Source organism: Neomonachus schauinslandi, chromosome 11 (assembly GCF_002201575.2).
Source record: "Neomonachus schauinslandi chromosome 11, ASM220157v2, whole genome shotgun sequence".
NCBI lineage: Eukaryota > Metazoa > Chordata > Mammalia > Carnivora > Phocidae > Neomonachus > Neomonachus schauinslandi.
The window spans coordinates 72,327,499-72,354,472 of NC_058413.1; the positions used below are offsets into that span (position 1 = coordinate 72,327,499).

Here is a 26,974-nt window from a genome sequence, read left to right on the forward strand (position 1 = left end):
CTCCAATCCCAGGTTGGACTCCAGAGATATCCAGTGCTAACAAACTAGTGTGTAGCCTTCTATAACTTTTTTCTGGCTCGTGCACACATATAGAAGGGATGAGCTGAGTGTCCCTTTACGGAAATAGGTGTATAATAAGTACATTATTCTCAACTGCTTTTTAACTATATATCATGGACATCTCTAGAAGACAGGAGGAAAACATCTTTTTTTCCCTCATTTCTTAGGAAAATCAATATATACTTATGTAGAATATAGAATTTTTAATAAATTGCTTCACAACTTACACTAGTGATTTTCATGCAGTCTCCTTTTTCTTGCTTTTCCCTTTCTCCTTTGCTCTGTTTCTCTACCCACCTCATACCCCATCTACCAGATAACACAGGTTAACTATTCAGTATGTGTCATTTTGTACTTTTTCATATCTATGAACTCGTGTGTGTGTGTGTGTGTGTGTGTGTGTGTGTGAATATATATACACGTAGGTATGTAGTCATATACCTATTTTGGGGTTTTAACTTTTTTAAAAATTGGATTACATTATACACACTTTTCTGTGTTTTGTTTTTGTTCACTCAGCAATATCCTTTGCAAATCCTTACAAATCAACTTGTTTAGGTCTATTTCATTTTGTATAATGGCTTAATAATAACCCATGATGTAAATGTATCAAAATTTATTCAACTGTTTTTCAGAACCAATTCGTTTGAAATTAATTCAACTCTTTCTAGATTTTTGCACAAATAAATAATACTGTAAAAAAAATCCTCATACATATATCTTGGAACAGCTTCCTAAGAATGGAATTGCTGGGGGCATCTAGGTGGCTCAGTCGGTTAAGCGTCCAACTCTTGATTTGGGCTCAGGTCATGATCTCAGGGTCGTGAGATCGAGCCCTGGGATCTACACTGGGCGTGGAACCTGCTTAAGATTCTCTCCCTCTGCCTGCCCACCCTCTCTCACCCTTTATTAAAAAAAAAAAAAGGAATTGCTGAATGAAAACATAAGTGTTTTTTTTAAGATTTATTTGTTGGAGAGAGCGCACAGGCAGGAGGGGCTGAGGGAGAGAGAATCTGAAGCAGACTCCATGCTGAGTGTGGAGCCCCTTGTGAGGCTTGATCCCATGACGGAGATCACAAAGAGCCAAAACTGAGAATCAGATGCTTAACCAACTGCACCACCCAGGTGCGCCTGAGTGCTTTAATTTTAAAACATTTGTTGTCAAATCATATTTCTCCCGTCTCTGTATGTGCGCACCTTTTTCTTTCCTCCTTAGCAGCAAGAGGTTTTATTACTCTTTTAGATTTTTGTCAGTCTGATGGGTGTAAAGTGATTTCTCAGTAGTACTTTAATTTCTACTTCCCTGGCTACAGTGAGTATATTTTTGTATATTTATTGGCAGTGGACTATGAATTATATTCTTTGCTCATTTTTCTATTAGGATGTTTTTTTCTTGTCAGTTTACAACAGCAATTTCCTGAATTTATTGTCTGTAATTCTATTTATATCTTTTTACCATACGAAAAGTTTTCAACTTTTGTCAGGGCACCTGGGTAGCTCAGTTGTTTAAACGTCTGCCTTTGGCTCAGGTCATGATCTCGGGGTCCTGGGATCGAGCCCCCCATCAGGCTCCCTGCTTGGCGGGAGCCTGCTTTTTCCGCTGCTTCTACCTGCTATTCCCCCTGCTTGTGCTCTCTCTCTCTCTCTCTCTCTGTCAAATAAATATATAAAACCTTAAAAAAACACTTTCATCTGTCAGACACATGTATCTGTTTACAGCTTCTGAATTTTCTTCCTGGAATAACATGGTTTTTCCAACTTCTTGACAGTATACACTGTTTGTTAGAGTGTCTTCAATGAATTTTACATTTTTTCATCTAAGTCTTTAATCCATTTGAATTATAATTTTACATATGATATAAAACAAAAACCCGATTTAAATTTTTATATGAAAGTTAAGTTCAATTTATCCAGTTTCTCCAGATAATTTCCTGTTGGGTTTTATTTGGAATCAAAATAAATTTACATATAATTTTGAAAGAACTGACACTTTTGGGATGCCTGGGTGGCTCAGTCGGTTAAGTGTCTGCCTTCGGCTCAGGTCATGATCCCAGGGTCCTGACCCTGCATTGGGCTCCTTGCTCAGTGGGGAACCTGCTTCTCCCTCTGCCTGCCGCTCCCCCTGCTTGTGCTCGGTGTCTGTCTCTCTTTCTCTCTCTCTGTGACAAATAAATAAAATCTTAAAAAATAAAAAGAATTGACACTTTTATAATAGTAAGTTTTCTCAGTCCAAGAATATGACATGGCTTTCCATTTCTTCATATCTCGGTTTATGCTCTTCAATAAGATCTTACAATTTTCTTTGTATAGGTTCTGTGCCTTCTTTTTAAAATTTATGCTTCAGTGTTTTATAATTCTTGTCACTGTTACAAGTGGAATATTTTCCTCTTTCCATATAAGAACTTATTGCTAATATAGTAAAAAAGCCAGACTGTCTTTTAATTCTAGTGGGCATTTTATTAGGGGTTCTTAGGGTTTTTTGAGATATACAGTCATTTTAACAAAAGTAGATAACTTCAACTCTTTTTTTCTACTGTTCATATCAGTTACTTTTTGCCATACTGCATTTGCTTAAACCAAGAGAATATGAAATAATAATAGTGATTACTGACAAAACTGTCTAATTTCTGACTTTAGATGAAATTGTTTTAGAGTTTTACTTTTTAGAATAATATTTGTTCTTGGATTATGGTTTTAATTCTTTTTATTCCTAGTATACTCAGAGTCTTTAAGATTTGCTGCTGGCTTTTATCAAATACCTTTTCAGCATAGATGACACCATGTGGGTTTTGTCTGTTGATTTGTTGATGTATAATAGACTATGGTTGACACATTTCCTGATACTGACCCATCGTTGAATTTTTGGAATAAACTTTCTTGGTCATTGTATTCATTTGCTTGGGCTGCCATAACAAAGTACCACAAACCAGGTAACTTAGAACAATAGAAACTTCTTGTCTTACAGTTCTGGAAATAGAAGCCCCAAATCAAGGTGTCAACAGGACCACGCTGCCTCTGAAACCTGTAGAGGATGGTTCTTCCTCACCTCTTGATAGCTTCTAGTGATTTGCCAGCCATCTTTGGCAATCCATGGCTCATAGATACATCATTCCTGGCCTCTGTCTTCACAAGGCATCCTCCTTGTATCTGTCTTCACACAGCCTTTCTCTCTTTCTCCATATCATCTTCCCACCACGTATGTCCTTCTCTGTGTCCAGATTTCCCCTAATATTTATAGAATACCTGTCGTATTGGATTAGGGCCCACTCTAGTGACCTCACTTTCACTTGATTGCCTACGTAAAGATCCTTTTTCCAAATGAGGCCATGTCCTGAGGTACTAGGAGTTAGGACTTCAACATACCTTCTTTTTGGTGGGGGGGACAAAATTCAACCCCAGTCTTACTTTAACAATTTTGACATATTCCTGGATTCTATGTGACAATAGTTTCAATACTTTCTAAATAATTTCTAAGTAAAATATCTTCTCCCCTTCTGTAGGTTGCCTCCTCACTCTCTTGATTGTTTCTTTTGTTGTGCAAGAACCTTTTTAGTTTGATGTAGGCCCACTTGTCTGCTTTTGCTTTTGTTGCCTGTGCTTTGGTGTTATATACAACAAATCATCGCCAGAACCAATATCAAGTGTCTATTGACCATCTGTTTCCTTCTAGTTTCACAATTTCAGGTCTGATACGTCAGTCTTTGATCCATTTCAAGTTAATTCTTTTATGAGTGGTAGAAGATAGAGGTCTAGTGTCATTCTTTCACCTGTGAATATCCAGTTTTCCCAACATTTATTGAAGAGACTATCCTTTCCTCACTGTGTGTTCTTGGTGCTTTCATTAAAGATTAGTTGACTATACTGTGTGGGTTTATTTCTGGGCTCTCTATTCGGTTCTCTGTCTATTGCATGCCACAGTCACCACAGAATGTTTTCATTCATTCATTCATTCATTCACTCATTCTGTAAATATTTATTGAATATGCCTCCTGTGTATCTGACAGTATGTGAGTGTTGTGAATAAGTCAGACAAGATCCTTGAATTCGTGAAACTTAATATTAGTAGAAGGAGACCATATATTACCAGATATAGACCGTTACCTGGATAATTACACTAGAGAGTGGTAGGAAAGCTCAGAATTCAGGGACCTTGATAGGGGTTACCTAACCCTGTCTTGGGAGCAATAAAAGGCATCTGGGGAGCAGTCAACCAGACAGATTGGTGGGAAAGAATCATGGTGAGAGAACAGAATGTACAAAGACCAGGGATGAGAAAGATTAAGGGAAACTGGGAGAACTGTGTAACAACAAAGAGCTGCTACTCATTCATTGAGTGTTTATCACATACATGCCTTATAATCTGCTGAATACATATATCAGTGTCTGTCTATATCCTTATAACGAGTATATGGTGGTTGGGTGTGACGATCTCATTTCACAGAAAAAGGAATGAAATCTTTAAGTTTTTAGGCAACTTGCCCAAGATCACATAGGTTGTAAGTTGGTTTGAATAACTCCAAATGCATGATACTAACTGTTATAATATCCTGTGGTTCTCTGTTTCTTCTGTTTTATTCACTGGCTTCTCACCCTCCTGTACCTGCCTCTACTCGTTCCCCAAATGTTGCTGTTGACTTTTGTTTCTCTGGCAATATGCTCCCCCTTAGAGGCTAGATCCATCAACCACTCCAGGTTAGTTCCTCTGAAGTACCCAGTGGCTTCCAAGCTCTCTCCACTTCTCATACACGACGTGCTTTTCTAACATAACCTTTCCTTGTGTTATCCTTCCTTTCGGACATGTGCTCAGTTTCCAATAGGAAGTCAGAACTCTTCATATTCCATTGCTTCCTTAATCTGGCTCTCCCACTTTGTTTCCCTTTAGTGACCTACACAAATCCTCCGCTAGAGCTAGGCCTGTCTTAGCCTCATCTGTGTATGTGATGGTCCTTTCTCATGCCCTTTCTTGCTTCTAGGCCTTCACACGTGCTTTCCTTCTAGCTAAAAATTCCCTTTTCCTACTTCACGTAGCCATGCCCTATTGTTTCAGGTAACTCAGCATAAATTTTACATGTCATACAAAATCTTCTTTGATTTTCCTCTGCTCTGTTAAGTGTCTGTCCTTGAAACCAGCATAACATCCATCATAGTACAATGGTAAAATTGCCTATTTCTTGTCAGCTACCCAACCCCTACCCAGTACGCTCATTGAGGGCAGTTATGGTCCTAGTTTACCATTGTAGCCAAGCACTTAGTACAGTGCCTGAATGCAGGAGGCAGTGAAAAAATATTTTGTTAGATGAGTGAATGAACAAATCAATGAGTGAGTGAGTGAGGGAATGAGTGAATGAATCCATTATATGCCCTCCACCTGAATGCTTTCCTTAACAAAGTAAAGACATAGTTGTACTTTATAAATCCTACCAGTCCCTTCAGACCTAGATTAAATTATATCTCTTCCATGAATTCATCTTCAGTTACTCTAGGCTCCATTTACTTCTTCTTTCTTTGACTTTCTTTAACAGGTATAACAATTTAGCATCAAGTTTTGAATTGTCTTCTTTTATTTTCTAATTGTTTTTGTATGTCTTGTCTCATCAGTCATAGACTCCTTGAGGGAAGAAGTGTACTATATTTTATACTTCTTCATACAGAGTTTGGCATAGGGTAAGGCTTGAATACATGTGGATTTATGGGTCTCACCTGTATTGTAAGAGGCATGAATAAATTTTCATGGAAATTATTGCTCACGTCATTAAAGAGATTGCCAGAGCTTTGTTTTATCTCACCTACATGGTCTTAGTCCAGTAGTTGTTGCCATTCATTGATTCAGAAAACATTTGAGTTCAACTTGGTGTAACATAATTTAATACATAATTACACTTTATATGAGTCACTATTTTTTCATACATGTTAATTTCGTCTACTCAGTTTTATTGTATTTTCCGTGAAGGCAGGGTCACTTTTTCATACTTGATCACCTCTGTAGCACTCAGCACATATATATATGTATGTACAGTATGTATTTGTTTAAAGATTGGTTAATTGGGTATCATAAAATAGAATGCCACTGATGAATGGCCCTCAGTGTGATGCCTTATTAAAATAGTATTTAATCACATACACTTTATGTAGGATTGTAATTCATATAGAAAGTTGACTTTATAATTGCTCCCTTTTATTTTTTGTACGTGAAGGTTTGGCATTGACTTTGATAATTTAAATAGTCAAGCCACTCCCCAAAGTGAAAGATCTCAAGTGTCTATTGAATTAAAAAAAGAGCAAATAGGGGGCGCCTGGGTGGCTCAGATGGTTAAGCGTCTGCCTTCGGCTCAGGTCATGATCCTGGAGTCCCAGGATCGAGTCCCGCATCGGGCTCCCTGCTCGGCGGGGAGTCTGCTTCTCCTCTCTCTGACCCTCCTCCCTCTCCTGCTCTCTGTCTCTCGTTCTCTCTCTCTCAAATAAATAAATAAAATCTTTAAAAAAAAAAAAAAAGAGCAAATATAACTCGTTGTTCTTTAAGAGTATGCAATCTATTATGTGACTTATCTAACATTCATTATTTGAAAGATCTCACATTAAAGAAAACTCTTATCTGTTATGTGTTAAAATCCCATGAGATAGTTAATTCTCTCTGAAATAATTGGAATGGATAAATAAACATGGAATTAAAGAATGGGCACTGCAATTTTACCTCAAGCAATAAGAAACAAAATGTTTACATCATTATTTTTAGGTTTTTTGAAATATGTGGTATTTGGATAATATTCAAACAATAATTATTTGTTTTTCCTTTCTAGACAAGCGAAATAACTGATATTAAGGTAGGTCATTTCAAAATCACTAGAACTTCGTGAATTTTCTGCTTGACTAACTTTGAAGCACCCTGCTTACTCACACTTAGGGAAAGAAAGTTTTAAAAAGGCCCTCCCCCAGAGATAGGAGTAAGAGTGGGTCCTGCACTCGGTTATTACCCGTTGCATGCTTGGGGCTGTGGCAGCTCACATTTTCCTCGGCAGAATCCGCTGATGAGACTAACCACCTGGTATGTAAGTTCTCCTCAGGTCTCATGAGCTGCTTAAAATAGCAACAGAAGGGCGTCTGGGTGGCTCAGTTGGTTAAGCGACTGCCTTCAGCTCAGGTCATGATCCCAGGGTCCTGGGATCGAGTCCCGCATCGGGCTCCCTGCTCTGCGGGGAGCCTGCTTCTCCCTCTCCCACTCCCCCTGCTTGTGTTCCCTCTCTCGCTGTGTCTCTCTCTGTCAAATAAATAAATAAAAAATCTTTAAAAACATAAATAAATAAATAAAATAAAATAGCAACAGAAGTAGCTCTGAAGAAGATGTTTTCCTGGATTTGTGCAAGAACGATTACATAAAGACAAGTGTGAGGAGTTGACCTTTATTCTCCTCCGGGGTAGCTATTGAAAAAATCAAGTTTATCATGATAGTTTTTTGTGATTCCATATTACCTTAGACCCATAAGTGTATTTAGTAAATTTTCCTTCATTTAAGAAAGGTATCATAAAATCAGACTTAATCAGAACTCAGAATTTATGGTAATTTTTAACTAATTTGCCCTTCACTATCCATAAAGTTTGCCAAATATTAACCTAAAAAATTAGTACCCTCACAAGTATCTAATCCATCCATTTACATATTAAAAATTAATATACTAACCATAAAACATGATTAAAGCTGGTCTTTCTGTAGAAATACTTTGTTAGCCTATTATTGTTGAATATACATGAATTTAAAAGAAAAAGTGTACATATAAAGTACTATTATCCAAACACTTCAGTAACTCAACTGGCCTCATGTCAAAGCATGTAGGCACTAGGAGGTTTTGCCTTTTCAAGAATGAAGCAATGGGCTAAAACTACAAACCCCTAAAATCTGGGGGAAAAATTTGGAATAACGGGCCTATAAAATAAGCCATCAGAAATACTGAGATAGAATTTAATCAGTGCCTATTTTCACATGATAACCATCTAGTGGAGGATTATTTCCTGAAATTACTAGAAAAATATTTAAAAGAAACATGAAATGAGAAAGCCCCAAAATGTTGTTGTCAAGGAAAATAGAATATGCTTTTAAATATAAATCATGTAAATACATCACCTATGTAATTTTTTCAGGTCATGCTCACAACACTTATTTAATTATGGTGCATGTAGAAAATTATGGAGTCTTTAAAAAATTATTCCTCTCATTCTTAATTACTTTAAACCAACACTGGGCCAAAAGAATTACAGATGAAATCTAATTTTATAGAAAAAGCTTAAATAAAGTTATAACTGAGCAGCAGACAATCAAGAATTATATATTTTGATGAATAGATTATTTTTTTTAGGAGTAAAATTTTGGATCTTTTCCATGACCTTTCTTGGCCAGATCTGCTCAAATGAGTATTTTCCTTATGAAGGGCAAAATTTTATAAGACCACCTCCTTTATATGTATTGCAAATCTGCTCTCATTTTATAATAACCAATCCTTTCTCTTGTAGCGCATAGTACAGATTACTCTTTTATCTGCACTGGTGTATCTCAAATGAGCAAATGTGAAGGCATACTTTTTTTTTTTTTTTTTTTTTTAAAGATTTTATTTATTTATTTGAGAGAGAGAGAATGAGAGACAGAGAGCACGAGAGGGAAGGGGATCAGAGGGAGAAGCAGACCCCCCGCCGAGCAGGGAGCCCGATGCGGGACTCGATCCCGGGACTCCAGGATCATGACCCGAGCCGAAGGCAGTCGCCCAACCAACTGAGCCACCCAGGCGCCCAATGTGAAGGCATACTTAAAGGCAAGGGCCTACCAAGCAGAGAAATACCGTCAAAGGTCCTTCTTTTCCAAAGGGCACCTTGATCCATAGCTGCATAAACACATAACCCTTCCTGTATTGTTTTGAGGGAATTTGCCCTCCTGGAGAATTTTCTTTCACTCTAAAGATTCATGAGCTTCTATAACACATTAGGCAGTAAACAGAAAATGTAGTAAGCAGGCTTGGCCTTGGAAGCAAAAAAATAAAACAAATAGGTAAACATTTTTAATACCTAATATATATGCATTTCTACACTTATTTGTCAATCCTGATACTAATCCGATAGTATATGAATAATTTAGAACGTGCAGTTTCGTCAAAAAAAATTGTAATGACTTATGGGGTGCCTAGCCCATGAAATGTCTTCCATGTCAAAGCCTTATATTTAGAAACTTCAAAATAAAAGTTCTAAGCCATTTTCATCTATAGTCTTAATGAGCTTTTAACCACAGAAGTTTGGAGCTTCAAAAATGATACTTTATCCATGTTACGCTTTTTGTGCTAGAAGCGTATTGTTGAATCAGCAACTACATGACTCATAGATACCTACATCATAGGACCAGAAAGGACTCTGTAGACTCATTTAAAGCATTTTCATGAGTTTTCTTGTGAGAATATATCCTGTTTTTTAAAACTTTGCGAGAAGAAAAGTTTAGACTCTCCCTAAGAAACTTCTTACAGCATTTAATTCAAAAAGCATCAGAAATCTTTGTTCTTGCTCTAAACCACTCATTTTGTGATTTAAACATGTTTCACATTCTCTTCTTAAGACACATTAAAAATTGGGCGGCACATACCAGATAGTAAAACTTCATCATGGAGCCATGCCCCTCTCAAAACTGTGATACTGGCACCATCTCAGCTGTGAGATCTTTAGAATGGTCCAGAAGCAGACACTTTAGAATGGTCCAGAAGCAGACTCTAGTCTATATGGATTTTGTGTATAACTTGTTGTGTCCCCCAACAGTGGGTAATCAGTATATGATTTTCTATAATGACGTGTTATTGTCCTCAGAGAAAAAGTCTTTCAGAATTGAAATGTATGTTAATTCTGGTTCCGTTATTAACACCAGAGGCACACCTTATAAACATGAAAACTCTTTAATCCAGCCGGTCTGCTCTAGATACAGAGAATGCTAATGCGTACGTGAGCACAGACACTAGTGTATGCATTGCTTTTCTTGCGAAGTGTTCAGTGGCACCTATACTCACTGAGTGTCTGTATTGTGAGGAGGTGAGAGCGGGAAGGGGCTGTAGGAGGTACCCAGGAGTAGAGCTGTATCTTTGGACTCCAGTGGAAGACCCCTTCCACGCACAGAAAATATGCATCACAGTGCTGTTTTTTTTATTCTCTAGAGTATGGACTTTACTAACCAAGAACATTCAAGGCATACATCTATTAACAAACTGGAATATGAGAATGAAAGGCTCCGAAATGATCTTGCAAAACTTCATGCCAATGGCAAATCAGCATGGGCTAACCAAAATGCCTATGAGGAAATGGGACTGTACACCTATCAAAACCAAATAAAAATGGAAAAACATGAAGATAGGTATGTTAACTCCCTTATATGAGGACACAAATGTATGCACATTTAATAGAAATGTATTTTGAAACAATTCAAAATACATTTAATAGAAATGTATTTTGAAACAATTCAAAATAGAATTTTATAAACTTGCTCTTCAGTTGTTTTAATTTTATTTTACAGTGAGAATGCATAGGATAGACCTGTTGTTTTATATGAAATTCTGTGCTATCGATAGCTCTCGAAATCTAACAGGGAAATGGGTAGTGTTAGAGTGAATTTTCGTCACTTCAGACGCTTCTTAGACACTGATGTGGCAACAGAATATACAAGCAAATATTTTTTAATGTCATAAGAAAAACTAGATTTTCATATGTTACATATATTGTTCAAAGTAGAAATATAGGACAGTGTCACTTCCGAGTTAACTTCAAAATATAGTCTTTATACCGACGCTCCTGCAGCAGCCACAAAGCGGTGGTCACTTCCTCGGGGAAGAACTGGACAAGGGGTGAGAGGTTTCCTCTGAGTGAAGAGAAGCATGTGGAGAATTAATATCTGCTATCCACATGATCCCCTTTTAAAGTGTCTTAGTTCAAAATTTAAGTAAATATGTCAACTCTAAAATCAGACTAATTTATTCAACTTTAATAAAATATTTATGGAATCAAATCTGTCTCTGGAGACTTTTCACTCTTTTTCAAGACTTGGAAAATTCTCAGCAAAATAAGTTTCTTTTCTAGCAGGGCAGCTCTGAGTCATTAATATGCTAATGTACATTGTGAGGTTCAAGAAGGGATGTGGTATGCAACACTCCTCAAACTTATTTAATATCAGATTTATTGACATTTCGTGGTGCCGCGAAATGGTAAATTGATAGGACCCAACTTCAGTACAACTTTTGCTCAAGAACTCATAATACTTAGCAGGAAAACCTTGCATACTGTTTTCATATAACGTAATATTTACAACCTTGGGAAATTTACTTAACCTTTGTGATCCTCAATTTCCCATTGATAAATAGGGATAATAATTACAACGTTTTTTTTGTGAGAATTAGAGAAGAACACATAGTTCCATGTAAACCACGTATTTCCATAAATGTTAGCTATTCTTACTGATATTATTATTACTAACAAAATTTTTAGCATTTATAATAATATGAAGACTTCTTCAACAACTCGCAGTGCCTAAAAAGTCGGTGTTGATGGCCAAATGGCTGAATCTGACATTTCCTCAGAGATAGTCCTGTGGAGGAGGGGTGATGCCAGGCTCATCTTTATAACTAGGCATGCCCAGTTCTACAGGTGGCTAAATCTGTAAATCCATGGGACATACCAAAAAATAGGTCTGTTCAACATTCTTGCGGATGTCGTGTGTGTCTCTCCTACCTGTATCACCTCAGCCCTGTGTTAGAGGATATGTCCTAACCCGATGCAAGAAACAGCCAGCATTCAAAAGTGCTAAATTAATAACCTTTCTTCAAGTAGTTCAGGAAGGAAATGAGGGCAGGCTGGCTGCTACCCTAAAAGACAACTGATGGGAGCATTCTGGCCGGGGCTGGGGGTGTGGGGTGCGGATGGAACAGGTCACTGAGGCAGAGCCATGGGCCAGCCCTCCACTGAATGTGCTCATGCCTGCTAGCCAGTAGAACCGAAAATCTGTCCAAAACGGGGCTCATTTTGATTGTGGCATAGAAGTATTTTTCCTAATATAGAATAAACCCTTCTCAAAGTGCTTCCCTACTCTACAGATTTATTTCTCCGTGGGTCAAATCGTGAACCCATGTATACGGTTTTTTCCTTGTCAAGAGAAAAGCAGGCCCCTAAAGATATGATAAAGGATCTTCCCGTGGATGTTAGTCAGGACTGGCCTGCATTGAGCCCCCATTAGGGGCGGAACATTGTTTCCTATTCTTGCTTGTTGGGAATAACTTTGAAAGCCTTAAGCCTTAGATGAAGGTACCAGGAGTTATTTAAAAGGCAGTTACTCTGCCTTTTATTATTTTTAAAAAGTAATTTTATTGTTTGGGTTGCCCCCTCTTTTCTTTGTTGGGCGGCACAGAATGTGTTAAAAGCACCTAACAAAAACAAGACCGTAGGGGACACAGAAAGCAATACAAGAGGTAAAATGCTCAGCAGGAGATTATCTTAATAAGCAGTTTGGACTACTATCCCTGCTGCAGAGCCTTGTGTCCTGCCAGTCTCATCTGTTGAAAGTTTCATTAAATTTGTTTTAATGCCTTGTCTGATTTCAGTGTTCTCCAGTGACCTGATTTTTTAAAAGAAACAGCATTTCAAATGTTCTGAATAAATTATTACCATGTAGAACCCGCTATGGGGAAAGTGTTGTTGAGTTGCAAGGACAGCGGGCTCAGCAGTGGAGGGCTGTAAAGTACATGTCTATTAATTTTAGCAAGTGAAAAATGAAATGTTCCTTCTTTCCCTCGCACAGCTCAGTGAAGCCAAATAGTAAAAGCTATATATATTCGTTAGGCATAAAAATCATCAGAAAATACGGAGTCATATTTACATAGCAATGGCTAATGCGGTGAGGTCTCAAACTATTTTAGAAAGGAGAAAGCTTTTAGGTAAAATTATATGAAGATAGTGTTCCACAAACATTTTTTTTAAGATTTTATTTATTTGTCAGAGAGAGAGAGCACAAGCAGGGGCAGTGGCAGGCAGAGGGAGAAGCAGGACCCCGACTGAGCAAGGGAGCCTGATGCAGGGCTCGATCCTAGGATCCTGGGATCATGACCTGAGCCGAAGGCAGACGCTTTAACTGCCTGAGCCACCCAGGCGTCCCCCACAAAATTTTCAAGTCTAACTTTTTTAGCCGCTTCCTCCTTTTAGCTGAGGAAGATTCGCATAATACATTTTTATTTTTAAATTTTATTTAAATTCTATTAATTAACATATAGTGTATTATTAGTTTCAGAGGCAGAGTTCAGGGGTTCATCGGTTGCATACAACACCCAGTGCTCATCACATCACGTGCCCTCCCCAATGCGCATCACCCAGTTACCCCATCGCCCCACCCACCACCCCTCCCGCAACCCTCAGTTTATTTCCTATGGTTAAGAGTCTCTTATGGTTTGTCTCCCTCTCTGATTTCATCTTATTTTCTTTTTCCCTCCCTTCCCCTGTGATCCTCTGTTTTGTTTTTTAAATTCCAATATGAGTGAAATCATATGATAATTGTCTTTCTCTGATTGACTTATTTCACATAATACATTTTTAAATAATCTTTTATCCACTCGGAAGTAAACCAATTTTTGTTGTTGTTTCATTCCTATTAGAAGTAATAAGTTCTTCATGCTCATCCACTTAAAATGCAAAGCATTTTAGGATATTCCAACAGATTTGCTTTCCGATAAGAAAGTTATTCAGCACTTAAAAAAAAATTATGAGTAAGACGTAATTGAATTTGGTGAGGATGTATTGAACATTTTTAAAGTTTTTAAAAGTTAGAGTTTTGAAGTTTAAGGATAATTTACAAGCTAATTTGGAATAGTGGTATCCAGAGCAATTAACATGACTAATTTTAATGACAACTCAATTTTGTAATAAATGGGGTTTCATCTCTATATATGATACATACGTAAAAGTCAATGTATGGTTTTAAAGGTTACATCATGTATTGGAGAGAGTTTAGTGATCACAAATATTAATCATTAAAATTGCTTCAAATCTAGTTTAATAAATAAAAAGATTCTAATACTAAGAAAACCACAAAGTCGGTAGGTTTGTCATAACTACTCTCACAGAATCCCTCGTCAAGGAATGAATAGTCATCTAGAAGCAAAAAAAGTAAGTTGAGAAAATTTTGTACCAAGGTGTTACTGAATAAGGAGCAAAACATAGCAGGCTGAAGAGTTGTGGGCCAGGGAGAATGAGGAGTTCATAGACCAGGGAGCATCACATGGAGTGTTAGAAGGTGAGGCTGGAAGCAGGCAAATTAGCACTTGTGAAAGGATCCTGTTCCATGCTGAGGACATTATCTTGTAGCCCAGGGAAAATTAACAGAGGGCCAGGAATGGACGTACAGTCAGACAACTCTGAAAACTGCAGACAATTGACTCCAAGGTCTCAAGGGGGCAGAGTTCTGCTCCCAGCAACAACTGGGTCCTGCCCTCCCGGCCGAAGTAGGCAGAGGCCTTGGACGAGGGCCTGTGGAAAAGCTAACTGAAAAGACCAGCTTGTGAGAGGGAAATAAAAGCCTTTGGAAATAACCTTTAGGATAGCTTTTAAATTGATAGACTTGATTTGAATAGCTGCATTCTAGAAGAAGAACTTTTCAGATATAAAGACGATTTAAAGCAAAAGGATTTTACTCCATAATGGAGTCTTCCCTTTCAATCTCTACATTTTATGACTCTTACAGTAAAAATCATGTTCATATATAAGTTTTAAGAATTAACACTGTAAAACTGTATCGATACATCCAAAGCAAAATGGATAGTTGAGATAATTCTGTAGAAAATTCAGGACAAATAATACTTTCCCTGAAATCTTTGTATAATTGAGATTACAAGGAGATATATATTTATTGAGTCCCTTCTATAATTATCTTATTTTTTCCCACTGTGCTTTGAAGTATAGATGGTAGCCTCACTCAAATTAAAAGGTTTAGCTGGAGACTCTATGCACATGTACTCTGCAATTGTTGCAATTCTATCTGAATTGTGGGATGTTTCATCTTAACGTGCACATCATAAACCATGTTATTTCAGTTTAATTTGCTGTTCTGTTTCCCTGGTAATTATTGTTTGGAAGAATGGATTTAAAAAAGATATATTTCGAGATAAGTAAAAATGGAAAACATGTTGTGTTTGTTTTTATGTCCTAATTTACAGATGTCTCACTTAACTTTTATTGTTATTTGTATGCATCACTTTGAAAATGTTTACATAATAGGAAACAAGCCTGTACAGATAGATAGTCTTTGGATAAGAGCAGAGAACAATAATGTAAATTTTTTGGAGCTGCGTGAAATTAAAATATGAAGGCTTTGAAAATGGTAAATCAATACCTGTGGAGAATTTGAATAATCAGTAAAAATGAAAAAATAATTTTAAGTTGAAGGGATTCTTATGTTTTCATGGGCTTTGATGATTTTGATTAAATTTCAACCCCAATTTCATGAATTAATGTTCAGAAAGATATTTATTCAGTCCCAAATAGCTCATCCTGTTAGGACGTTTTTATATAAAATTTTACTGGAAATTGGTTCGGGTTTTTGTTTTGTTATTCATTTGTTTAGTCAGCATACCAAAATTTAAAATCTCACTGGTATTTTATTCAGTCTCATCTTCTATCTTATATTTTAGCACACACAACCAATTCTGTACTATACCTTTCATCCCAACTGTGGAGTTCAATTCTCCCAACAACCCATTTTTTTATCAATGAAAAAATTAAAGTCACAGAAAGATAGTTTCCTGCTCAAGGTCAGTGTCATACAACTACTAAGTGTGGAAGAGTTTAGCAGATGATATAAATTGAAAAAATGTTACAAATTTTTTTTTAAGATTTTATTTATTTGAGAGAGAGTGAGAGAGAAAATGCATGAGCAGGAGGAGGGGCAGAGGAAGAAGCAGGCTTCCCGCAGAGCAGGGAGCCCAACGTGGGGCTCGATCCCACAACCCTGGGATCATGACCTGAGCCGAAGGCAGACGCTTAACCTACTGAGCCACCTAGGCGCCCCAAAATGTTACAAATTATTAAGCCCTATAGGAATTAGAATTATTGTACAAGGACTTGTTCTAGCATAAAAAAAAAAAAAGAAGAAGAAGCATAATTCTTTTAAGAAAGCCAGCAAGGTTAAGTGAAATAGAGAATACAAAAAGAGGATTATTTAGAATTGTCAAGGGCAGCAGTGTGAGCTGTTTTGAGATTCTTCCCAAACTGGTATCATGTTATTTAATTAAATGGCAAAGAGACCTGAAAGTAAAACACAGAAAGGGATACGATATAGGCAATAAGAGTAGAAGAATATTTTTAACAACTACCACTATTAATCATTAGAAATGACTCATCTGGAAGATGATTTTCAAAGAGACACTGAGGTAAGAAGCCCAGAGCTTTTTGTCCTGCTTCCCCCCTTGTTAGACAACAGAGAAATTTAAATCCTTAGCTGCATGAACAAGCTGTGTCCTTGGTAGCGGTAAACGAGGACCATCCTTCTCTCCTAGACTTAGCCAAGATCGCGAGCCAAACCGAAGTGTGACGCCTCCACTACCACCTTTGCCATTTCAGACCAAAGAAATGACAAGTCCCCTGGCTAGTGACGACGAAGTGTTCCCACTGGTGAGTTGCGGGTTGTTGGTTAATTTTTTCCTTGAGGGAGGGATTACTCTTACACTGGTACCTATATACTGATGTACACAGAGTGGTTAAAAATATATATATATATTGCTCCTTGGATAGGACTCCAAGGTGGGTCTGTGGGTCATTTGGCCCTGCCTTCCATAGAAGGAAAAGAGATCCATAATGTTGCATGAAGTATTTCAATCTATGGCTATTCACCTCCAGTGCAGGCTGGAATTATTGGTGATGCTTTTTAAAAATCCAAGTGCTTAGGACTCATCCCTAGACACGCTGTGAGCCCTCAGTGATCTGCCTATTTTAGAGAGCTACAAGTGATCTTTTATGCCTGTTTAAAAAAAAAAAAAAACAACTTTTTTATTGACTCTGACATACATACAGAAATATGCACAGATCAGAACTGGACAGCGGGATGAATTATCACAAAGGGAGCATCAGATAACTAGCACGCAGGTAATAAACAGAACGTTGGTGGCACTCCGGAAGCACCTCTCACATCCCCTTCCAGTCACTTCTTCCACTTGCTCCCAAGGTAACCACTATGCTGACATTTAATGTCATGAATTAGTTGCGGCCATTTGTAAATTTTATGTAAATGGTATCATACTATATGTGTTCTTTGTGTCTGGCTTCTTTTGCTCAACATTATTTCTGAGGTTCACCATCCACATTGTTTTATATGGCTGTAGTTGGTCCATTTTTTTTCTCTATAGTATTCCATAGTATGAGACTACAATTTATCCATTTTACTGTTGGCAGGCATTTGACTTATTTCCTGCTTGAGAATATTACAAATAATACTGTTAAACACATTCTTCTATGTGTCTTTTGGTGCACATGTGTACACATTTCCATTGGGTATATTCCCAAGAGTGGAATTGCTAGGTCATGGGATATGCATAGGGTCAGCTTTAGGAGGTAATGCCAAACTGTTTTCCTAACTGTTTGAGCCAGTTAATACTCCAATAAGAGTGTTCTTCTTGTTATATATTCTTTCCAACACTTGGTATTATTGGTCTTTTAATTTTAGCTTTCCTGGTCAGTGTGTAGTAACTTCCTGTTGTGGTCTTAATTATGTATCTGGTGAATAAAGCTGAGCAACTTTTCATGTATTTATTGGCCATTTTGATATTCTCCTTTGTAAAGTGTCTGTTCAATTTCCTTGCCAACTTTCTATTGGATTGTCTTTATTCTCATCGATTTGTAGGAGTTCTTTATATATTCTGGATATAAGCCCTTTGTTGATTATGTATATGGCAAATATCTTCTCCCACTCTTACTTGCCTCCTCACTTAATAGTATCTTTTGGTAACCAGAAGTTCCTAATTTTAATACAGTCAAACTTATGAATCTTTTTCTCTATAGTTAACATTTTTGGTATCCTATTTAAAACTTGGCCTTTCCCAAAGTTATAAAAATATTATCCTATGTTACCTTCTAGAACCTTTGGCTCTTTACCTTTCATATTTACATTTACACCTGGAATCCATTTTTGCGTTATGGTGCAAGGTAGTATTCTCAAACCGTTTTCCCATGAAAATATTCAGTTGAATTTGCACATGTGTTCCAGTCCTGTACATTCTATTGAATTTTTTATATACAGAATCAAAATAATGACAGTTTGTTTTCTACTTTCATATCTTTGTACCTTCTTATTTTCTTTTTCTTGCTTTATTATCCTAAGGCCTCCTATAAATGTTGAGTAGGAGAAGTGGTATAAGCAGTATCCTTCTCACATTCTTAATTGCAAAGAGAAAGCTTTCAATATTCCACCATTGTGTCTGATATTTACTATAGGTATTTTGTAGATTCCTTTGAAAAGATTAAGGAAATTCCCTTTTATTCCTAGATTGCTAACTGCTCATGAATTAATATGGAATTTTATCAGATGCTTTTACTGCTTTTGAAACGACCAAAAGAAAAGAAAATAAATGACCATATAATTTTTCTCTTTTGCTTGGTTAATGTGATGTTTTTTCTTGTTAACCCAACTTTGAATTCTTGGAATAAACTCCACTTGATAACTGCATTTGATCTGTTCATATTGGCTTAGAATTTTTGCTTTGTGTTCACTAGAGAAATTAGCCTGTAATGTTCCTTTGCTGTCCTTGTCAAGCTTTGGTATCAGATTATGCTGACCTCATAAAACAGGTGGGAAAGTTTCTTAATTTCATATTCTTCTGTTTCTTCATTTTCCTTGACTCTCTGCATTGGTTTCTATGCATAAAAGCACCACCTCTCCCTGTCTTAAGAAAGTGGTTTCATGTAGGTTAATTTCAGTCTTCTATTTTTCAGTTCTTAAATTTTCATTTGATTCTTTTTTACATTTTCCAGTTCTGTGCTGAAATTTTCTGCCTTATGATTTAATTTCTTGAACATAATAATCACAGGGTTTCTTAAAGTAGATGTCTACCTCAGAAAGTAAGTAGTATTACTCTTAGCAATTGCTTTCACTTGTATTCAAAGTATATTATGCAATTTTCAGCACCTCTCCATGATATACTAATATTGGATACAAATTATAAACAATGACAACAACAGAAAATGTTTAAACTGGATGAGGCATCCCATGAGTACTTTTCTGTTTTTCTGAATTCTATCACCTTCTTTTGGTAGAGACTGGAAGTAAGATTTAAGCTGTTGTGGAAGGAGAAGACTTAAAACCATTAACTTTTGAAGCGTTAGAGATCTCTAAAGCCTTGAAATGCTCTTTTGTGTTCATCTCAACATAAAATGCCAGAATTATTTGAACAGAATAAAATTTCATACCAATAAAGTAACTGAAATAAACTTCCTTATTTAAGCTATGGGAACTGCTAAGGGGATTTAGCAAATTCTGTATCAACAAAATTTGGATCTTTAAGGACTCCGAAGTAAGCATATACTCGTGAAACCAAACATGATGAATTGTTAAATGCCATATGGTTCTAATGTCAGATGATTTTAGCATTTTAGGATCATTAGTCTCTGCTCAAATATCACCTCATCCAAGGGGCCTGAGCAACCAACCTACAGTAGCATCTCCCTCTCTTTTCCCTGACCCCTTGTCCTGGTTTTTATTTTGTTCATAGCACTTCACCATAAAACATTTTATGTCTGCTTGTGTGTTTGCCTCCCTCCTCCAGAATTTAAACTCCATGAAAGTAGGGACATTTTCTGTCTTTGTTTACTGTTGTAACCCCAGCACCTAAAACAGTGTGTAGCACTAGTAGGCACATAAAAAGCATATGAGAGTATCTGTTGTAATAACTTAATAAACACTGGGCTTCCTTCTATCTCTAAAATTCTGCGTCACTCCTTTGAGGAAGTTCATAGCCCCAGAGTCGCCAGGAAAGAAAATTCTCTACTGTTTTTGGTCTGGGCATGGGGAACTTAATCTGTGATGTTCCCTGAAAGACATGGCCTAGTCCACTGTTCTGGGTCCAGTAGTTCCCCCCCCATGTCTGCATTTTAACTTCTACACAATACTGTTCCTTCTAAGACCACCAGCAACATTCCACTTGTTAATTAAATATTAATCATTTTTTCTTGAAACTCTCGTGTTCTCTGGCTTCTATGACCCTATTCTCCACTGATTTTCCTGCTGCCTTTCTGGTTACTTTTTCCCAGTATGCTTCCAAGCTTCTCTCTCCTATACCCGTCCTTTAAATATTAATGTTCATCATTCAGTCATAAAATAAACATGTACTATAAGCACCCAGCTTATGGCAGGTTCTGTTCTAAACACATCTTTGATGGGACAGACAAATCTATAGTCTGGTGAAAGAGAGGAACCCCCCCCAGTTGGATGAACAGATTAACAAATAGTGTTACAGACACAAAATGGAATACTATTCAGCCATGAAAAGGAGTGAAGTAGTGATACATGCTACAATGTGGTGGATGAACCCCCAAAAGACTATGCTAAGTGAAAGCAATTAGCCACAAAAGGTCATATATTTTATGATTCCACCTATAGGAAGTGCTGAGAATAGGTAAATCATAGAAACAGGATGCAGACTGGTGGTTACCAGGGGCAGCACAGGGAGCAGGGAATGGAGATCACTGGCTTCGTGGGTTCAGTTTCCTTTCAGGATGATGAAATTATTTTAGAACCAGATAGAGATGGTGGTTGCATAACATTGTGAATGTACTAAATGCCACTGAATGGTTCATTTTAAAATGGTTTTATTTGATGTACATTTTACCTCAAAAAAGGGGGGGGGAATTAATGACTGGAAACAAATGAATATATAAAAAATATCAAATAGTGATAAATTGAATGACAAAAAGAAAAGCCAGTGATGTGATAGGAAGTGATGGGAGTGTGAGGGATTACTTTCGGTTGAGTGGCCTGGAAAATGAGAAGGGGACCCTGAGGAGACCTAAATTATGTTGAGACCTAAATTAACAACAACAAAAAATGATCCAAAGATCTGGAGGAAGAGGGCTTCAGGCAGAGGGAGCCCCTGGTGCAAATCTGTAAGGCAGGAACAAGTTTGGTAAGTTCGAGAACCAGTCAGGTGGGGGATGGTGGAAAGGTCTGGAACCTAGGAAGAGAGAGAGGATGGAATGAAATGGGGACAAAGAAGTAATCAGAGGAAGACCAGATCTGTAGAGACTATAGGCCGAGGGAAGGAATTTGAGTTTTGTTTTTAAAGTATCTTTTAGGAAGACCCTTTTGATTGTCAAATAAATAATAGAGGGGCAAAGGTAGAAGTGCGGAGAACAATTTTTGGGCTATTTCAGTAGTCAAGGCAAGAGATGATGATGCTGGCTTGGTAGCGGTGGAAATAGAGCAGCATGTGGGATCCGAAATGTTGTGGAGAACAGACCAGACTGACAGTGGGTTGGCTCTGGGGAGTGAGGGAAAGAGAAGACTCAGAGATGAGTCTTAGGATGTTGGCCTGAGCATTGGGTGGACGCTAACACCACATTCTGACATGAAAGACTAGGGGAAGGAGCAGGGTTAGAGGAGAGAATCATGATTTCTAGATTGGGCACTTAATTCAAAAATGTTTATTAGACATGCAAATGGGGATATCACATAGGTGTTAGGATATGTGACTCTGGGATTCAAGGAAGAGATCAGAGCTGGAAACAAAATATGGGAGTAATCAGCATGTGGCTGATATTTAAATCTATAGGACTGGATGAGAATACTTGGAAGGGTATAAATAGGGAAACTGTCCTAAGACAAAGCCTCAGACCATAACATTTAGTGGTCCAATGGGAATCTTCAAAGAGAGGAGGGAAGATTGATGGCGAAGGAGGTGGGACCCATGAGTAACGAGGTTCATTTGCAGAAACAGCCATCGAGAAGATACGAAGGAATAGAATCCATGGTATAGGTAGAAGTAAGAGTCTCTGAAACAGAATATGGCCTAAAATATAGCTACAGGTGCAAAAGGTGTGGAGAGGAGGGAGCTCCCTCCCGAGAAAGAGGCAAGGCCACCAGGTAATGAGTGAGAAAGTGAATATGCCAGAGAAGTGCAATAGAACGGTCAGGAGGTGTTACCATCTTACATTTGAGGTCATGGACTTTAAGTGAAAGCAGTCCCCGCAGTAATACAATTCGTCCTCCATCCGCCTGCCTGAGGATGCAGCTGCTCAGGTGCGGGCATGGTTCAGGCAGTTTATTTAGGCCTGGGTTTTGCCGAGTACCTAGGACAGAGACAGGATACAGGGAAGTGCGGGGGGCGGGGGGTGGAGACAAATTGCTGAATGGTTATAACGATGGATCTGGAATATAAGCAGAGTTAGAAGGGAATGAGTGGCGTGAGAAAGTGGGAATACTAGACTAAGCTGGAAGGATAATAGATGGGTTGCTGAAAATCTTGATTAATAAATGAAGCAGTTATCATTGCTGACAATGTCGAGAACATGAACATGGGAGTGGGTGCCTGAAATGAAGTTCTCTCCAAGATTCCATTTTTGAATTGCCTTTTTTATTTGCATGTCTTAGATGATTTCAATCAGACTCACAGCTTTAATTATCTATAACTTTAAAATATCTCTGATCCAGACCTACCTTTTGAGATCTGGACTGATGATATATCCCATTTTCTATATGACAATCTGTTTGAGTCCCAAGTCACCCCTAATTCAGCATTATTTAAAATCAAATGCACTTTCTTCATTCATATGTTAATCCAAAAATTTTGTTTAAAATGTACTCTGTGCCAAAATCTGTGCTAGAACCTGGGGAATCGAAAATAAACAAGGCCTTACCCCTAATGGGCCCCTTTTACTGTTTTATTTTTTCTCAATAAATGGCACTGATGTCACCCAGTCATCACTCAAGCCAGAAGTTAGGAGGTCGTCCATCTGTGATCAAGTTTCCTAGAATCTGAGATGGAGATTCTTATGAAAGTGATTTATTGAAGGTAGTATTCTCAGCAGAAGGAGAGTCAGGGAAGCAGTCTAGGGGAAGGGAGAAAAGCTAAACAAGGATGACGTCTCAGCTAGAGATTAGCTTGGCTTGGTCTCACCAGGAGCTTGGAGCATGTACTGCAGGACAGAGTCGGTTCCCCTGGAGACAAGAAGTCTGGCGTTTTGTGCCCCGCGTCAGTCAGTCCTTGCCCCTGAGAGGAGAGGGAATGGGCTGAGGGGAATACTGCAACTTCTCAGAGGAGGCAGGAGGCTCCAGCCCAGCCGAGGGCAGGTCTCCGGAGAACCAACACCCACAGTAAGTAGCTGGAGGATAGCTGCACCAGCCCGGTGAAGGGAATCCCCATAGGGCACCATCAGCATCCGCTGCAGTCCACCTCTTGAACCACTCAGATCCATGTTCTCTTCCTGCAGTTCATTCCATTCAGGCCTATCTTCTCCAAGCTTCTGGCTGGCCATAATTTCTGGGAAAGCTTATAAGAGGAGGGTTAGTGCAACAAAATATAGGCCTTGATACTGCAACTGCTCTCAAGGACTTGACTGCTAGTCATCATCTCATCACCCATTCTAGGCTCCCATGCCCTTGTCAGATGTGGTTTGCCATTTACAGTTAAAACTGGGCACGAGGGTATTTAAAGAAACCTCAGTGGCTCACCTGAATATTAGACATATTCCTTATCGCCTCCATTATGTAGCAGTAGTCTTTGTGATGATTAGGGCCAGATACCTCTGCCGGGGAGTAGTACCTCTTTTCTGAGGCTCTGATCTGTTGGCACAAAGAGCCCAAGGTGGCTGGGTACCAGCCAATGCTTTAAGTTTAGTGAAACTCTTACAGGTCTCTTGGTGGAGGCATTTCCCTCTCTGAGACCCACCACCTGTACATCAACAGAGCCTCAAGATACAAAGACAGAAGGTACAGATTCTCCAAGTGGGTCACCAGAAGTGATAGAGAGTGGGGCCATTCCTCCATCCTCCCTTTTGTTCCCAGATTCGTGTATTCTACCTGTGGGAGACACAGTAGTATATAATAGCCATTGGTTGAAAGTCTATACCATATCCTGAAAACGGTACCCCATCCTCACAGGATATAATTTCCCAGCTGACGATGCCCCAGCCCTGCCTTCAAGAAGTCTATCAGGCTAGCATATCGTCTAGATGGTGCTGTATGCAGGAAGACCAGTGAATACCATGGTCATGCCCCACTGCCATACTCCTCTGCTGTAAATTAGGTTCCTTTACTATTAATCAGGATCCCACGTCAGTAAATCTGTCTCTCTGTGAGCTCTCAGGGAGTGATCAAGGCCAAGGCCCTTCGGGCAGGAAAGGCAAACCCATAGAATACATGTCAGTGCTAGTAAGGATAAAACATTGCCCTTTCCAAGGTGTAAGGGACCTGGTGTAAACTAATTGCCACCAAGGGGCTGGCTGGTCTCTTTGAGGGATGGTGCCATATCAGGAACTCCTCAGCTTTGGTCTCTATTGCAAGCAGATGAGACACTCAACAGCAACGGTTAGCTAACTTAACCTTGGTGAAAGGGAGACCGTGCCGTTGAACCCATCTGTAATTTCCACTGGAGTGGCCGAGGACAGAGCTTGATCCAGTCGTCCTATCCACTTCATAGATGCTCTGCCTCAGTTCCTGCATTGCATTCCTGCATTGCAGGAACTGTTCTGTGAGTAGTATACAGTTTTCTGCTACAGATGGTGTGGCCTTGCTCCAGAATCTTAAGGGCCTTCAATGCAACTTGCCTAGTAAATTCGCCAGAGGCTACACAAGGCAATTTTTTTCTATCAGAGATTCCTCTAGTATGAGATCTGCTAAGTCATCTGGCATAAATTAGGACTTCACAGGTCACAAACAGTTAAATGAGCAAGCACTTCCATATTAGCACGAAGTGTGTAACTGGGCGCTTACCACTGAGGCTTTGTCGGCTCTAATTGGACAAACGAGCTACATGCCAGCATTAGGGCCCTCCCCATGAGGAAGCCGCTCGAAGCCCGACATGCATCATGATGCCAGCCCTCCTCACCTGACCAACTCCAAACAGCAATTAGCTCCCTTTTTCAGCCAATCCTTAATTGTTTTTTTCCTATTAAGCTTTCTTTGCCCAAGTCTACTATAATCTTCACTTTAGCTTTTTGGAGTTGCCTATTTTCAGATGAATACCTTTGGTTTTACAAATTAGTCGAGTATGTTTTAGGCAAGTCCCATGGTAATTTTGTTGTCCCTGCTTTTGCAGTTGGACATGGTAATATTCATTTCTGGAGCTTTCGAATATAATGGTGCTGTGATGTTTTCGTTCCTTGAGGATTTCACGAGCAGTCACTGTATTACAACAGCAGAGAGAGTTCAGCCTGGATTATTTCATTAAGAATTGCGCTGTCTGACCATGCCAGGGATGAAGCATGCTTGGAAACAGGAAGGTTTAGAAGCCTTTGTGTTCCTCATCTAACATTTCTTTCTCTCTTTAGTCTCCCCCAGATATAGTCTTCCCAGCCTCTTTGGCTGCACAGCATTTCCTTCTGGAGGAAGAGAAGCGAGCAAAAGAATTTGAGAAACTTCTAAATACACATATTGATGAACTGCAAAGACATACAGAATTTACTCTTAATAAATACACCAAGCTAAAACAAAATAGACACATATGAGCTTTTAAACTCTTTTATTTGCTTCCCTCACCCCAAGAAAAAAAGCTCTGGCAAAATATTTACAAAGCTGAATAATGAAACTGAGAAATTTTGTTCTGTTTTCTTAAGTAAATCATTTCTGTTAGGCAGCTAGAAAATAGTAAGTATTTTGTTCGATAAAGCTGTTTGTATTTCTACATTTACATAGTAAATTGTTTGGCTATAGAGTTACGATAAAATAAATGTGACTACTCCAAAAGAGATTCGTTTCCCAGTCTAAGGAATATTGTGGAATTAAATATGGGTTTTTTTCCCCCACTTGAATCATGTACACTGAAAACCCATTTCCTCTGTAACAACACAAAATGAGGGAAAGGGAATGCTGCATTCCAAATATCAACGCATCAAGTGCAGCTCAGTTCTAGGTTTGAAAACTCAAGGATTTTTAAAAATGAAAAGACATTATTCTGAGCTATGTCAGCATCCTAAAATGTCTTTTAGAAAAAAAGTATAGCTTTACTGGTTCCACGTTCATCCTTGTAATGTCTCTGTTTTAACACAGTAAGACATGGAACGTCCAAAGATTAATGCTTTCCTGTTAGCACTAATTACTTCATGGACATGAACAAGATCAAGAAGATAAGAAACATTACTGTTGTGACATTCCTCTTTGTAATACCTCTGTTTTTAATACAGTAAAGGAATATGAAATTCTGTGGACTGAAAACATAAATGCCAAATCTGTATACAACAGTAATAGCATGGTAGTAGACAATAAAATTCAAGTTACAAACATATAAGCATGATAATCCATTCTTCTTTCTTTAAAAATGACATCTATATACAGATTATGAAAAATCCCTCTATAGTTACTCAAGGTAAGTCCTACAGCTTTTATAGTTTTCTTTTTCCCTTTGGAAAGACTGAATCTCAACATACTGAAAGATGAAGTCAAGATGTCTATAGATAACAAGTGTCATTGTCATGTGAAAAATGCAGAGCCCTGTTCCCTTTAGGTGATGGGACTGTGTAGATCTGTACAGCTCTTGCTATTTGCAGAAAGCCTTCACATAGCAATACTCATTTCAACTCAAAACAAGCCTGTGAAATCAGCAAGGTTAGAATCCTTATTCCTGGGAATCCAGCTGTTAAGAAACTTCCAGAATCAGGGTAATCAATGGAATCCAAGATGCCTGGCTTCTAATTACTGGCTCCAACTCTTACTACCTCCCAGTATCACCTT

The 26,974-nt window shown here is 38.3% G+C and overlaps 1 protein-coding gene across 1 annotated transcript in view; it reads left to right on the forward strand.

The window, feature by feature from the left end:
• DEUP1 (deuterosome assembly protein 1) overlaps nt 1-25,752 on the forward strand; it is an 86,552-nt gene extending 60,800 nt beyond the window's left edge. Inside the window, exons 11-13 of the mRNA XM_021679087.1 lie at nt 10,233-10,429; nt 16,602-16,716; nt 25,576-25,752. Coding sequence (XP_021534762.1) covers nt 10,233-10,429; nt 16,602-16,716; nt 25,576-25,752 — 489 coding nt within the window. The remainder of the gene's footprint in view (nt 1-10,232; nt 10,430-16,601; nt 16,717-25,575) is intronic.
• The last annotated feature ends 1,222 nt before the right edge of the window (nt 25,753-26,974 follow it).